Source organism: Chanodichthys erythropterus, chromosome 11 (assembly GCF_024489055.1).
Source record: "Chanodichthys erythropterus isolate Z2021 chromosome 11, ASM2448905v1, whole genome shotgun sequence".
NCBI classification, from domain to species: Eukaryota; Metazoa; Chordata; class Actinopteri; order Cypriniformes; family Xenocyprididae; genus Chanodichthys; species Chanodichthys erythropterus.
The window spans coordinates 7,147,902-7,163,538 of record NC_090231.1 but is presented as its reverse complement, the minus strand read 5'-3'; the positions used below and the strand labels follow the sequence as shown (position 1 = coordinate 7,163,538).

The following is a 15,637-nucleotide window of genomic DNA, read 5'->3' as shown; positions in this document are numbered from 1 at the left end:
GTAAAATCACTTGTTTGTAGGTTTTTTTTTTTTTTTGGGACATTAGTTAATTAGGTGTCAAAATAAACAGCTAGCCTATCTAATCCATTACATGGCTTTAAAGGTGCCCTAGAATGAAATATTGAATTTATATTGGCATAGTTGAATAACAAGAGATCACTACAAGGAAAAGACATACACTGAGTTTCAAACTCCATTGTTTCCTCCTTCTTATATAAATCTCATTTGTTTAAAAGACCTCCGAAGAACAGGCGAATCTCAACATAATGAGCCACATACACCTCAAAACTGCATACTCTAATGATAATGAAGTTTTCTAGATTAAATTATTATTATTTTCTATTTATTTCAGAGCAAGTTCAGTTGAAAGCTGCTCGCACTAAAAGAACTGCTCCCTGAAGATGTTTTTTTTCAAGAAATATCTATATTTTTACTGAGACTGTGAGTGATGTGTGTTTTAATTACCTAAAACTTTCAAATGGGAGCAAGTTGTCATTATAACGAGTCATCCGCTCAGACAAATGTTATAACATAACGTGGTCTGTTGATAATAAAGCTATTAAGCACATAACAAAAATAACTTCAGTCATGCCTCCCTCAAGTATTGTTTCCTTTGGTTCTCTTATTCTTATGATTTTTCTACAGATAAGTACTGTACATCTAAATTAGATACAAAAGCTGGCAAAAAATAATCATAGGCTCTGTTCCAAAACTCGAATGAGCCGCTTTGTAGTCTGCAACTGCCTAAATATAAGAAACGCTTTACATTAAGGTAGCAACTCATAAAACACAAATATTGAATAAATAATACATTTTTAATTGCACTGAACTATTTGCATCAATGCTGAATAAAATTTACCTGTGTAATCTACATTTCTCCTTATTGAATTCGCTTTTTCACTGAGCTCATCTATGCATTCTAGTGTTGCCTTTTACACAAAGCGCAGATGCATCATAGCACTGATAGCTTTCAATTATACTGTAATGTTGAATGGCTACAATTACTGGCTAAAGTTGAGAAGAAAATCCATGTAATAGAGACATCAGTATCAGTGATACAGGCCTTCATTCATAATGCTTAGTAAAAAGATGGATTTAACTTGTGCATTTAAAATAAAAATAAGTAAATGTTGTGTTTGTGATATACAGCCACGGATCAGTTGTGCACTGCAAACGTGGCATATGTGAAAGCACAATAGCGTGTGCTGCTCCTGCAACGCATATGTACTTGAACACACCGCAACCGCACTGCAAACGGCGTATGTGTGAAACCGGCATAAAACCGACTAACAATGGACGGCAGAAAAATGCCCAGGAAATCTGACATTATTCATTATTTTGCAGTTTTGTTTGCGCAAAAACGAACCCTTTTCACATTTCTGGGGTTCCCAGAAGTGGAAGTCATCAAAGTTAGGTAAAGTTCTATAGCAGTGAATGGGAGATGACAAAAAATTATTTTTTATTTGCATTTACTTTAAAAGCATAAGAAAAAATCCACAATGGCATTTCCACAACTTTCCAAAAGAGGGAAAAAATATAGAGTGATTGATTACAGCAGTCAGAAGAGAGAAAGATGTCAAATTTGCATTAGAAATTATTATTTTTTTGGTCATTTACTATCAAGGTAAAATAACACAAGTTATAGAGTAATAGATGTGTATTAAGTTTTAAAAAAAAATTAAAAAATATGATTTTTTTTTACTAGTGGAAATGCATCATCACAGTCCGTGAAAAAGGTCCATCGCACTCATAAACTTTAAAGGATTAGTTCACTTTCAAATGAAAATTACCCCAAGCTTTACTCACCCTCAAGCCATCCTAGTTGTAAATGACTTTTTTCTTTCAGACGAAGACAATCAGAGAAATATTAATAAATATCCTAACACATCCGAGCTTTATAATGGCAGTATGCGTTATCAAACGAGTGTGAGCTGAAAAAAAGTGTCTCCATTAACATCCATCCATCATAAACATACTCCAAACGGCTCCAGAGGGTTAGTAAAGGCCTTCTAAAGTGAAGCGTTGCGTTTGTGTAATAAAAATATCCATATTTAACAAGTTATGAAATAAAATATGTAGTTTCCGCCAGACCGCCTTCCGTATTCAACTTACGGAAAAAATGGTTCCATAAGTTGAATAGGGAAGGCGTAGGATGTACAGCGTAAGCTTTTTGAAAAATATGGAAGGCTGTCTGGTGGAAGCTAGATATTTTACTTCATAACTTGTTAAATATGGATTTTTTCTTACACAAATGCATCGCTTCGCTTCAGAAGGCCTTTATTAACCTCCAGAGCCGTATGGAGTAAGTTTATGATGGATGGATGTGGCTGGAGACACTTTCTTTACTGCCATTATAAAGCTCGGAATGCGTCAGGATATTTATTAATATCTACGATTGTGTTCGTCAGAAACAAAAAAAGTCATATACATCTAGGATGGCTTAAGGGTGAGTAAATCTTGGGGTAATTTTTCATTTGAAAGTGAACTAATCCTTTGAGATACTGCCATTATATTCTAATTCTCATCTTAACCACTGTGCAGATTTCTTTTTTTTTTTTTTTTATATATACAATAGTATACTTGTAATCACTGGCGAAACACTACTTCACTCCTTTGTCTGATCCTTGTGTAAAGTTTAGCAGACAGACATTCCTTATTATCAAGGCCTGACGGTGACCCTGGATAGACATGAAAGGTGAACTGTTAGGGCAGACTCTCCAAACACCTGGAAGGAAACTCGAGAACATTGTAATTAAGTTCAATCCTCTTCCTGAACAGGGAGTACTTGATTCTGATCCTTAACAAAAGATTTAAGAGTGAACCTCCCAGCGAGTCCAAACAGCTACTTATCATGACACGGACGGACGAATCGGCTAAAGATTCCTTGAGGCTCTGGAATGCCGCTCATATCAGCCGCAGCTGTTGCAGTTTCCGGAAAAGCGTGGTCTAGACTCCCCGAGGTTTTCTTTGAAAGTATGTCAAATGAGACTAGCATATGAGGGAAGTGTTTCTAGCTCATATGAGGGCTGATGAGGCTTGATTGCCAGCTTCATCTGAAATATAAGGAAAGATGTTTCTCCTCATTGCCTACCGCATTAACGTATGCACTGTGTAATGGAAAATTCCTGTTGAGCTGTGCGAGTGTGGTTTTCATTTCTCGTTAAGCTAGCGGAGGAACTGTAATGGTCTTTTTTTCAAACACAGATGTTGTTCTATAGCTACGGTGACTGGACTGATGCACACTGCTATATTGTGCACTATATGTCATCTCAGTTGATTTCTCTATGCGTTTTGAACATCATATAAACACGCACACACTGATTCTCTGTAGAAAACATGAAAGCTCACCAGACATCAGACATTGTGGTGAATACTCCATCTTTGAGGGACTCTGGAGACATCCAGCGCACAGGCAGCAGTCCCTTACCACCTTTTCTGTAGTAATCCGTCTCATAAATGTCCCGCGTCATGCCAAAATCTACAGATTGAGGATAAATGAAGTGAAATTACTAAGGTTCCACAGTTTTACTTGAGATTTATCCAAACAAAATGAAGAACATTTACTGCATTTTCAGCAACTCATTATTTATTTATTATAGAATAAAAAAAAAACTGGCGATTCCAAGATACTATAACTAAAAGCTAAAATAAATATTTTGCATGCTACAAGTGAATATATAGGCATAATAAATGCAATATAACAATGTAATGGAAATATAATTGAAAGCATGAAAGATGGATCAATCTTTTGAAATGTTTGCCATTATTTACCGCTAACATTTTAATTTAAGTCTATCATGGAGTCATGATACAAGGTGAAAAAAATTAACTGAAACATGCATGGATGAATCATATACAGTCAGATCAGTGACATGAATTTAAAAAATAGGATTTCATTTTAAGACAAATTTAAAATAACGAAAATTATTAAATATTATCTGTATGATTTAGTATTTAATTTTGTTTTTAAACAATGAGCAATAGTGCAAAATGTCAAAAGGTGTTAAATCTGAGGTGATTATCAATATTTACTTTATAATTAAAATATGCTAAAACCCTGTCAGAAAAGCTATGTCTCAAAACTCATTCTGCTACTAAAACATAATAAAAGCTAAAAAAATAAAATTTGGGTGACTAGTCCCTATTTTATAGCGTCTTAAATAGTCAGTCATATTGCACATACAGTAGTTGAGAAAAGCAAATGCGTTTTTTTTTCTCTTTTCATCACATACCACCAATTTTGACGGTAAAATCCTCTGCCACCATGCAATTCCTTGCTGCCAAGTCTCTGTGAACAAACTTGTTGGCGTTGAGGTAAGCCATGCCATCCGCAATCTCTCCTGCCATCTGAATCATCTTCTTCAATGGTGGCAAAGGCAAGCTGGAGGTGTTCTGAGGAAGGACGAGGAAGAGTAGAATGACACGTACGTTACGTATTTCATGTTGAAACATTGCATCAAGCAAATTAGTCTCAGATATCACCCCCAACAGACCATGGGCTAAACAACTCAAAAATGTCAAACACTTCGGGAGTTTCAAAGTCGTCATCTGAATTCGATAGGATTTCCGGGAGGGGTGTGTGTCACGTTCTTTAAAGGCCCGCTGAAGTGCCTTGAAACGCGCAGCATTATTTAATGCATTGACGTAATTTCCATTAAAACAGGAAGACATGTTCATATCGAACATCTCCTCCCCTTTTTTAAAATAGCCAATAGCATTTTGTTTATATCACAGTTCGGCCAGAGTCGCTGAGCTCAGTAAAGCTGCAGTTTCCTTCCAATCTCTAACCGCTTCTCCTCCTAATCTCCTCCATATCGCTTTAAAATACAGCATTCTGTGCAGAATTCAAATGGATCTGATACGTTTTGTGGTCTGCAGCAACTCGTGCATTTGATCCGCTCTGTGCTCTCATGTCTCTGGACCGGAGCAGACTGTGCTCGTGCTGCGGAGGTTCACGTGACACTAACGTGAAACCAGACTACATTCACCCCAATGGAATGCATATATACACTGAATCGTTCCCTATCCCTTATGTAGTGCACATTCACCATGTAGAAAATAGTAAATGTGTGAACAAATGACCAATTTCAGCCAGCTTCAGCATCTATTTATAATGTAAGGGGTGGGATGCTTCAAATTCTAGAGAGCATTTGATTGGACAGAAAATCTGATGAGAAGCTGAAGTGCAGAGTGACGTCATCAAAAACATTGATCCATATTGGCGGAAGTGAGAGACTAAGTTTTGAATGCTTATATCTCTTTAATGTGAATTTTGTCATTGTTTTGGAGCACACTAGCTTATAAATAAAAGTAAAACTAACATTTTCATGCTAAAAAGACCAAAAAATTCTATTTTGAAAGCTGTCGTGATGCCAAACCCCCTCATGGAAAAGGAAAGCCATCGTGTTTACAACTGTGATGATGAGAACTATCAGGATCAACTAAACAGTTGATATCAACAGTAAACTTGCACAATGTTATTGAATGAATAATTTATTAGATGCATGCCGATCTGTTATCAAAGGGACATCGACTTGACATTTTCACGCCCCAAAACATGTCGGTCACACATCCTATTGGGCGCTTGAAAGATGCAATGGAGTCTGGCTATGTGAGACTACATGCAAATGGTAAACACGATTGAAATCAATTTGAAGTTGAGTATCCCATGCGTGCATGTGGAATTGCTGCCTGTGAAGAACGATTTAGATCAGTCATTCTCGAGGTTGCATTTTTCATTTAGGATGCAGCCTTACAAGGTAGCTGCCTATGTTGGTGGTAGTACACATCAAGGCAGCTCACTAGGTTCTGGAATAGAACTGGAGGGGCTTATAGACTAGAGGCTGCGTTCCAGGAGCGCCCTGCAGTGAGCGATCCATTTAGGCAAAGAAATTAGCATTGAATGGATGTGCAGACGATTAATTCTGATTAACAGAAATCGCTCAATTATGCATCATAATTCCACTACACTTCCAGGTGGCAGTCTTTAACTTGCTGGAATTTAGAATAACAGTTCAGAATAAATCAATCAGATTAGCTAAATATTTGATCAACGATGTGAAGATGTCTCATGTGTGCTTGTATTCACCTCAGCGGATCGAAGCGAGCGCAGGTAACTCTTCAGATCTCCTCGTGTCATCAGCTCCATGATCACCAGGGTGGGCTGACCCTGCGAGACCACGCCCAGCAGACGCACCTAAACGAATCACAAAAGACATCACAGGGACTCAACACTATTTAGCAGGTTTAAGGCTACTTTACACCAATACTGCCAATACTATGAGCTAGGTTTGTCTAAAGTACCGGTACTTCGGCACCAAGTCGGTACTGAAATGTTAAAAATGTGATGATACCAGCTTTTCCCCCTAGTATTTTGAGAACTGTTGAGCGGATTGCAACTAACTTAAACACCTCTGATTGGCCATTGTGACAAATGGGTGTATCGTCACATTTTTAATATTTCAGTTTGACATTGTAAGATGAGCCTAAGATGAGATGAGTTGTCATGAGTTCATTGACTAACCACATGGTGACAATTGAACTCCTTCATCACGGAGGCTTCATTAAGGAACTCGATGCGTTCATGCAAGCTAGCCGATTCGTTGACCGTTTTGATGGCCACCCTGGTTTCTGGCTCATCTTTGACAACACCTTTGGCGATGCCCTCATACACCATACCAAAGGATCCTTGTCCAAGCTCTCGGCACATAGTGATTTTCTCTCGCTCCACTTCCCATTCATCCGGCACATACACTGCAAGCATAAATAAGTTAGTCACAAATATACTCCATATTTACGAAGGTGATATTTAAGTGGAGTCGATCCTGCCCTTGACTGAATACTCACTCTCTGCTGCGCTGAAGTACTCCGGGTTAACGGAAGCGTAAAGGACTCCATTTCCAAGCCTGTCACTGTTTCTGTAGATTCCAGAAAGCACTTGTTTTAGCAAAAACAGCACTACAACATTTAATAGAGAACAATTGGGAAACATTTCAATATATATATATATATATATATATATATATATATATATATATATATATATATATATATATATATATATATATATATATATATATATATATATATATATATACATATATACATATATATATATACATATATATGTATATATGAAGAGTTTGGTTCCAAAACGCGATAAACGCCATTTTCAAAAAAATTGAGTTTCCGCCAAAATCAGTATAGTATCTGGTCTGTATTGAAAAGTCATTTATCATTTTTGCGCAAAATGTGATATCCGTCATGTTATTCTGTCATGTTTTCTCCCTTTCTTTCCAAAACGCGACAAACGCCAGTCTCCTTTTTCTGCAGAACGTGATATATCCGCTCAACCAATCACAGCGCACCATTCCACCCACTGTAAACATTGAAGGCTTTTTTAAAAAGCCGTTTTAATACCAATGTACTCTGCAAATGTGTTTATTTAACCGTGCGGTGGCGCCAGATACTCGTTAATCGGTGATGACAAATAATTTATAACATTAACAAGATGATCCGTTGAATTCATTTTGGGAGCAACGGCTGAATGTATTTTTAGTAAAATGCCTGTATATAAAATAAATATTGGCAAAGTTTAGACTCTGTCATATATGTGAATTAACTTGCTTTGTTGTGTATTTTCAATTTGAAAAATAACTTTTATATTGATGGATTAATTGCATTTTGGAAAAAAATGTCATGGATTTATTGCATTTTGGGAAAAAAATAATACGTTTTTATAATAAACTTTTTAAAATAAAAATGTAGATTTGAATTTTTAATGTTTTTATAACCAAAAGATGCTATGTGAAAGTTTGAAACAGAAAATAGTGGTTTTCATCTTGCCACTTTCTTGGTAAAGAAAACACCTTTTTACTCAAATTAATCAAAATGGACTTATTGCGTTTTGGAACCAAACTCTTCATATATATATATATATATATATATATATATATATATATATATATATATATATATAATAGCATCTGTAATGTCTCAGATAGGTGCATTTCATCCAGAGGGGTAGTTAAAATTAATTATGGAGAATATGGTGAGTGTAGAATATTAAAACTGGTACCGCTTCTTGTTCACAAAGATGAAAGCCACTGCACCGAAAGCAGCGAAAATCAGGATAATCGGGATGATCATGAAGTACAGGAAGTGCTCATAACCTGATTCTTCAGTGTGCAAGAAAAAACATTTTAAACCTCAATAATGTGTCAACAAATTTCAAAATTTTCATATTTTTGGAATTGAAAGGGATGAAAATCATGGTAAACCTACGTTCGACCTGACGCACATAGAAAGCTATGGGTTCAGTCCACGACCCGTTTCCGGCGAGAGACGTAGCCCGCACACGGGCAGAATAGTTCCCAGGTCCCAAATTGGAGAGTTTCACCCCTTTGTGCTCCCTGTAGTGTTGGCGGGATACACACTCATGCTTATCAGGCTGTAGAGGAAAAAAAAAAAAAAAAAAAAACATAGAACAACACATAAATCAATAGTTAAACTAGTTAATAATAAAATGCAATAGCTGGGTGAGTGCTATGGTGCTCAGGTCTATTCAAATTTTAAATATTAATTTTATTCAATTTTTTTTTTCAATAAATAAATATTTAATGTATTAAAAATACATTATTTTCAATAAAAATGTTTAATTATTAAAAAATGTAAAATATATCTCTTTCTCTTTATGTATGTATGTATATATATACATACATAAAGAGAAAGATATATGGTATAACTGCTCTGAGACTGAAATTAAGGGGAAAAAAAGTCTCATTATAAAATAATATTTTTTATTTATTTTTTTTCCCCAGCAATGTCAACTGTGTGATATAACTTTTTATTTATTAAATATAAATTTAAAAAATAATAATAAATATAATGTGCCAAATCACTTAATTTACATTTAAGTCATTTTTATTAATGCTTAAAAAACAAGTACTAAAGTTTGTTTTAAAATATTACTGAAATACTTTTTTGAAAGACTTGACATTTTTGTGTCAATAAATCAATTTTGTTGGAGATTTTATAAAAGCTTGCTTAAACATGTGACACTGATTGGGTGATTAAATTGCAACAGTCACCTCTGTCCCAAGACGATACTGAATCTCATACAGGAGGATCAGGCCGTTGGGTTTTTGCGGTTCAGGCCACTTCAGGAATACCGAATCCTCCAGACCTTCCCAGGTCACTGGAGCAGGAATGTCATCAGCTCTTTCTACAAGAAAATTAAGAAACCATCAGGTTAGACATTGATATTTTACAGTGCTTCACTGCGATTCCAAGTTCATTTCCTGATCTTACCAGCCGGTTTGGTGCGGGAAAAGACAAAGGCGGCCGCGCTGCAGTGCCGAACCTCTTCATTGCAGGCGTGCACGTCGATGCGGTAAACGGTGAAGGGCTGCAGGCCACTGATGTCAGCAGTTCGCTCCTTCACCTTCCTCTCTAGAAAGGAAAATTCCTGTCTAGGCGGCTGATCATCGGAGAAGTTTCCCTTCGTCGTGTTCCAGTTTCCCGAAAGCAGAGTGTGGATGGAAGTTGCATTGGCCACACCAAAAAGATCTCGCCGCCGCCTGTCAGGAGGTCTGGAACGAGAGACATGAGATATATTGGAGTAAACATTGAACAACTTCAAGCACAACTTCTGGTGTTGCAGAAACTGATTTTTTAAAAAACTTTTATAGGAATGTTCTTTTTATTAAAAAAGCTCCTGTACAATTGACCTCTGTTAACACAGAAAGTAATTTTGACGTGCCCTAGGTTGTAAAACTGCCTTTACAGGTATCCAATTATAATGGAAGATGAATGGGTCAGTTAAAGCACTTTTTTTGGCCTTAAAGCGGCCAAACCGTAAGTCGTGGAGATTTGAAATTTTGAGGGATGGTAGTACCCTCCCCATCTACAACATCACCAAGGCTCGCCCCAATTGGCCTGACGGGGGCGCTACAGCGGTCAAAAGTACGTAATGGCTCCTAACTGTTCATTGCAGGCTCAAGTGTCTTTATACATCATTGGAATCATTGACTCAAGACGAACCGCCCTGGTGAAATTTTTCAGGTATTTTGGATTTTTTGAAAAACTTACTTTTGTGAACTAATCCTAGGTTTTATGGAAACAAACCTCTTATTTGGAGTCTAATTGTCAATAATTATGATTCACGTCCGTGACGGGACGCCAAAACATTCAAAGTGGACGTGGCCACTTTTACTAAAACAGCTATCCCTCTTGAATGGAATGAGATAATTGGTGGCACTATAAAATGAAACAAACAAACACAAAAATGGCTATAGCTACATAACAGTCAGTCAGACTGACTTGAAAATTGGCATGTGATGTCTATGTCCAAGGTGGCAAGACTGCCTTTGAGGACATTTGCGTATCTTGAAAAACGCAGCCGGTTGTGGCCAATGAAGTTGGCTGTCAGACAAGGTTTCGCTGTAAATGGTCCTGATCTAGGTGGTTACAGGCTTGCTAAATAAAACAAATAATAAAAAACATAACACATGTGCTTAAAGGCCTTGAACCCCAATAATTTCTGATTGTAGCTATTTATAATAATTATTATGACTAAAATGCTTTTAATTGACATTCGCTTTTTATATTATTTCTTCATATACAATAAAATGTGCTATTTGAGCTGTAAAGTTGTCCAAATCCATCTTTTAGGCAGAAAAACTTCTAGTAACATGTCCACACAAGAAATGCTTATGTTTTGCGGTTATACTTCTGAAACATTAATCCCAGTGTAATGACTTTCATCACAGACTTCCATTGTAAGTGCATTTATATGTAAAGTCTCCGTATGTATGCGTTTACTTTTTTGTTTTGCAAACTGACAAACAATCAATATTATTTATGCATTTATTTAATTAACATTATAATTAGTCTACCTTAAATTTCTATATCGTATAAAAATAAATTTCTAACACAGATAAACTATACAGAACAGAGGAAAGAAAACACAAAGTTAACTTAAACAATAAAAAATACATAGTATAAAAATCTATTTCCATAATCAACACTTAGAATTAATATTGGTTTGAATATTTTTTCAGGATCCTTACATTATAAATGCCTTTTCTGGTCAACATATGATTAGAACTACTTTAGGAAATGGACCTACAATGAAACAATGGCTGCATGAATAAGTTGATTAGCAGAATACTAGTAGATTAAGTTAATTTTCAGTGCTTGAAACTTCAAGGGAAGCTTTTTCTCAATATTGGGAGGACAATTTTAACCCCATTTGTGAATGTGTGGGGTAACGACCACATGGCTATTCTCCTATGAGAGCAAGTTACTCTTGTCCATGCCAAAGCAATCACGTTTTCTGTCCTCAGATGATCTGGCAATGACTCCATCTATTCCCTCTGAAATCCTCTCTTACACACACACACACAGCTGGTCTCCATTCCTCGGCCTGCTAACACTCACACACTGGAGCAGTTTGTCACTCATCTCCCTACAAGCTGCAAGTCCTTCCTCTGCCTGCTAGAAACACACATCCTTCCACCACAGATGGGTTGAGTTTGTCTGAGACGTGATATGAAGCTATACATCTCTGTCAATATCTGAAGCACACTGGATATTCTGGCTCAAGCACAGTCTTGTCTAATCGCTGGCTATGTTCAGAACGAAATACAAAGATATTAAACTGTTTTCAACATTGATAAGAAATCATCAAATCACAATGATTTCTAAAGTATCATGTGACACTGAAGACTGGAGTAATGATGCTGAAAATTCAGCTTTGATCACAGGAATAAATTATATTTTAACATATATTTAAATAAAAAACAGTTGCTTTAAATTGTAATAATATTTCACAATTTTACAGCATTTTTGAACAAATAAATGCAGCCTTGGTGAGCATAAAAGAGACTTCTTTTAAAGATTAAAATGAACAACTCCAAACTTTTGAACGGTACTGTACATATTAGCATATAAGATGCATACACTGCATACTATTTTAACTGTATTTTTTCCCTGCGGTTCACTTATAGGGTTAGTCAAGGTTTCTGCATGAAAAGCAGCAATCATTTAGTTTTTGCAAAGTCAACGTTCTCTTTCCAAAGTGTAAAGCATGCATTGTAGCGTACAGTACGTTCATAGTCAGTCCATGCTGAAATGTGCCGCTCAAACTTATTAGTAGCAGTATGTAATCATGCGTATAAAAATAGCCTGTTGTCTTTGCGTTTGAAATAAAGGAAATGTTACACTGAAAAGAATCATGTTTGCACATGATGCAACTCCCTTCCACGTTTAATTAACAAAACATTTAATTGATATGATGAATGGACCATTCAAATATTTTCATGTCACTACAATTTTATTTATTTTTATTCTTTTGAAAGAAGTCTCTTCTGCTCACCAAGGCTGCATTTATCTGACCAAACATACAGTAATATTGTTAAATATTATTAGAATTTAAAATAATAGTTTTCTATTTGAAAATCCAGGCACATGATCCTTCAGAAATCATTGCCGATTTGCTGCTCAAAAAAGTTCAAAAGAAAAGCATTTATTAGAAAAAAGCAAATATTTTATGTAATTTTACAAAAAATACTGTCACCTATTAATGAATTTAATGCATCCTTGATGAATAAAATAATTTCTTTAAAAAACAAACAAACGGTTGTTTGGAATGGATATTATGGGAAAAGTGGTTAGAAATCAGCAAAAAAAAATGTTAAAAATCTAGTAAAAGAAGACACTTATTTTTTAAAGGTCTCAGGAAAAATAATAAAAATATTAAAAAATATAGCTGCAAGCAGCAATTACGGGGCCAAGCACAAAAACGGCACAATAAGCCAGCCAACATGGCCGGGAGCATCAGACTAACTGCAACTGTGAGCAATTAAAGACCCATTAAGATCATTTTAGGCAAAAGAGCTGAAAAATGATCAAAAATGAGGATTTACTGGTTCATCACTTTCAACCAATAGATACTCAAACCAGAGATACAGCTTAAAGAGTGAGTTTTGCATCATGCCTCAAAATCGTTGCTCCGGTATATGAAAATGGTTTGATATATCAACTTGAAATCCATAACTTTTTGTCGGCATGGTCTGAAGATAATATGGTTCGTTTTTGGCGAAAATTGGAGCAACGGTCTAGGAGGAGTTCGAAAAAGTAGGTTTTTACATTAAAAAAAAAAAACAAAGAGCAAACAGGAAGTTCAGCTGACTATGACAAATTTTATATCTATGTTCTCAGCATGACCCAAGGAATCTACTGAGACCAGTTTAATTACAATTGGTTAATATAGTCAAAAGTTTTTAGCATTTTTGTAAATTTTGTTATAACTCTTGACCAGGTGGCGCTGCACCAACACTTTTTGAGTATTGTAAGGACATAGTGCCAAAGATGCATACAGAGTTTCATAACGATACGCTAATGAGTTCATAAATTACAGCATTTTAGCACAAAATTCAAAATGCTGATGGCCAAAATGGTTGATTTGGAAAAATTTGATATCATTTGACTTGGCATGATGCCCTGAATCTAACGAGACTAAATTTATGATTTTTGGACAAAGCCATCAGAAGTTATAAGCAAATCTGAAGATGATCTGGTTCAATTTTCATGAAAAATCGGAATAACGGACTAGTAGGGGTTCGAAAAAGTTTTCAGAAAATTCAAAATGGCGGAAAATTACATCATAGCATTCAAATCACCTTGATCCAAAAAAATCAGAGGAAAAGGAATTTTGTTTCTAGCCCTTACGGTTCAAAAGTTATTAGCATAAACATAAGTGCAACTTTGGACAGCTGGTGGCGCTAGAGGGATTGAGTTAGAGACTCCAAATTTGCTATGCACAAAGATCAGACTGTCCCTCTTAACTGTGTGCCAAATTTAACAACTTTCCCACAAGCGGTTCTATAGGCTGCCATAGACTCCAAGAGCGGAAGAAGAAGAATAATAATAAACGAAAATAAAAATAAAAAGAACGCCAACAGATACAATAGGTGCCTCCGCACCTTCGGTGCTTGGCCCCTAAATATCAAATCCAAACTATTCAAATAACTGGTATCAAATAAAACCCCTAACCCTTAATATGGCCACACACCTTTTTAGTAAGCACCACTAAAAATAGTACAAGTAGTATGCTAGTTAGTATGCCATTCTGAACATTTCCCATCTCTAAACCAGTGACTTTCCCTCTTAATCTCTGTCCTTCTGTTCCCACATGGCCCTGAAACAGCTCTTTCATTCTCTCACAATCTTCTTTCTCTAGCTCCCTCCGTGCAGAGCGGCATTCATTGATCTGTGCGCTCTCCGGCTGGAGGGGAACTTCCCTTTATTTCATTGGTATTCCAGATGGAATTACTGTGCATTTCCTGGCAGCCGAGCGGTTTGAGGGGGGAACGGCAACTGAATGGATATGATTTCCTCCCCTTCCTCTCGCTCTCTCCAAATCCTGAACTTCGAGGGAACTCGAGGCACTTCCCTCAATATCTCGGTTTTCAATAAAAACAGGTTGTGCTGGCCTGGGTACAGACATACTTCTCGGCTGCCTGACATAGTTCTGGCACCATTGCTTTCGTCGACAGCCAAGCAATGACAAACACGCAGAGGAAAAAAGCGGATCAGACAGAGCAGGATAATCCAGCCCCAAATCATGCAGGCCAGGGTGGAGAATCGATGGTATTTTGATGTCCTGCATCGCCTGAAACTTGAATTCACAGATACACTGATTTCAATACGAGTCTGCTCAGGTATACAGCGAGTGATTTTGGCACACTCGGCAGGACACATGCGCCACTCTGCCCGATGATGGATGATAATAGGATACAGATGTCGGCCCTCATTTTACCACAGAACGCTTAATGTGTTACACCTTTGAGATCAGAGAGAAAACGAGGCTTACGTAGCCATTTACATTTGCTTTGCATGGTCTCCCACGTTATTTGGATCCAGACCCAAGAGCCCGTACCACACAATTACCAACATCAGGGCTGGAGGGAAACGATTACTGAGGGAAGGCTGAAAATGTTCCAAAACAACCTCTCAGACGAGAAACAAAGGGCCGTTACAAATGCTAACATCCAGAGACATCAACAGCCCCTTTCAATCTTCATCTTTGAGATCACAAAAGGTTAACATGGATTTATTTTCTATTAAAGGTTATAATTTGAAGTTTAATGGATGTTTTGTACTGGCTGATGCACCAAAACTTGGATGGGGATGAGCTCACGTGTTGTCCGAAGCTTCAACTCTGACATTAACTTTAAAGTTCTTGCCAATTTAAGTAATAGTTAATTTTTATGCAAATCAGTAGCGTGTGAAATACAAAAAGAGACTCTTCACAGAGTCCTTTTCTGTTAAAATACCATTTATATCTAAATGAAAGCACCATAAAAGTGGTATTTTTCGGTCAGTAAGTTTTTTTTGTAATGAACACTTCTATTCAGGGAGGACATATTAAATTGATCAAATGTGACATTTACCGATACAGTAATAAAAATAATAAAAGCCAGAAATTCTGGCTGATAATCAGTAATATGAAAACTCAAATGAAAAGTAGTGCTGAAGTGTATTACAAAATTAAATAATAATGATTTGAAATTGTTGACACAACTATAAAAATTGCTGCAAGCAGCAATTATCAGGGTTCAAGCACTTTAAACCT

At 36.4% G+C, this 15,637-nt stretch overlaps 1 protein-coding gene across 5 annotated transcripts in view; it reads right to left on the bottom strand.

The window, feature by feature from the left end:
• Positions 1-15,637, bottom strand: part of igf1rb (insulin-like growth factor 1b receptor) — a 111,231-nt gene that overhangs the window by 9,728 nt on the left and 85,866 nt on the right. For all 5 annotated transcript variants that reach the window (XM_067401299.1, XM_067401300.1, XM_067401303.1 and 2 more), the window contains exons 11-19: positions 9,310-9,590; positions 9,090-9,223; positions 8,284-8,449; positions 8,078-8,177; positions 6,847-6,917; positions 6,524-6,753; positions 6,089-6,196; positions 4,233-4,392; positions 3,349-3,478 (exon numbers count right to left, since the gene is read on the bottom strand). In XM_067401299.1, the coding sequence (XP_067257400.1) occupies positions 3,349-3,478; positions 4,233-4,392; positions 6,089-6,196; positions 6,524-6,753; positions 6,847-6,917; positions 8,078-8,177; positions 8,284-8,449; positions 9,090-9,223; positions 9,310-9,590 (1,380 nt within the window). The remainder of the gene's footprint in view (positions 1-3,348; positions 3,479-4,232; positions 4,393-6,088; positions 6,197-6,523; positions 6,754-6,846; positions 6,918-8,077; positions 8,178-8,283; positions 8,450-9,089; positions 9,224-9,309; positions 9,591-15,637) is intronic.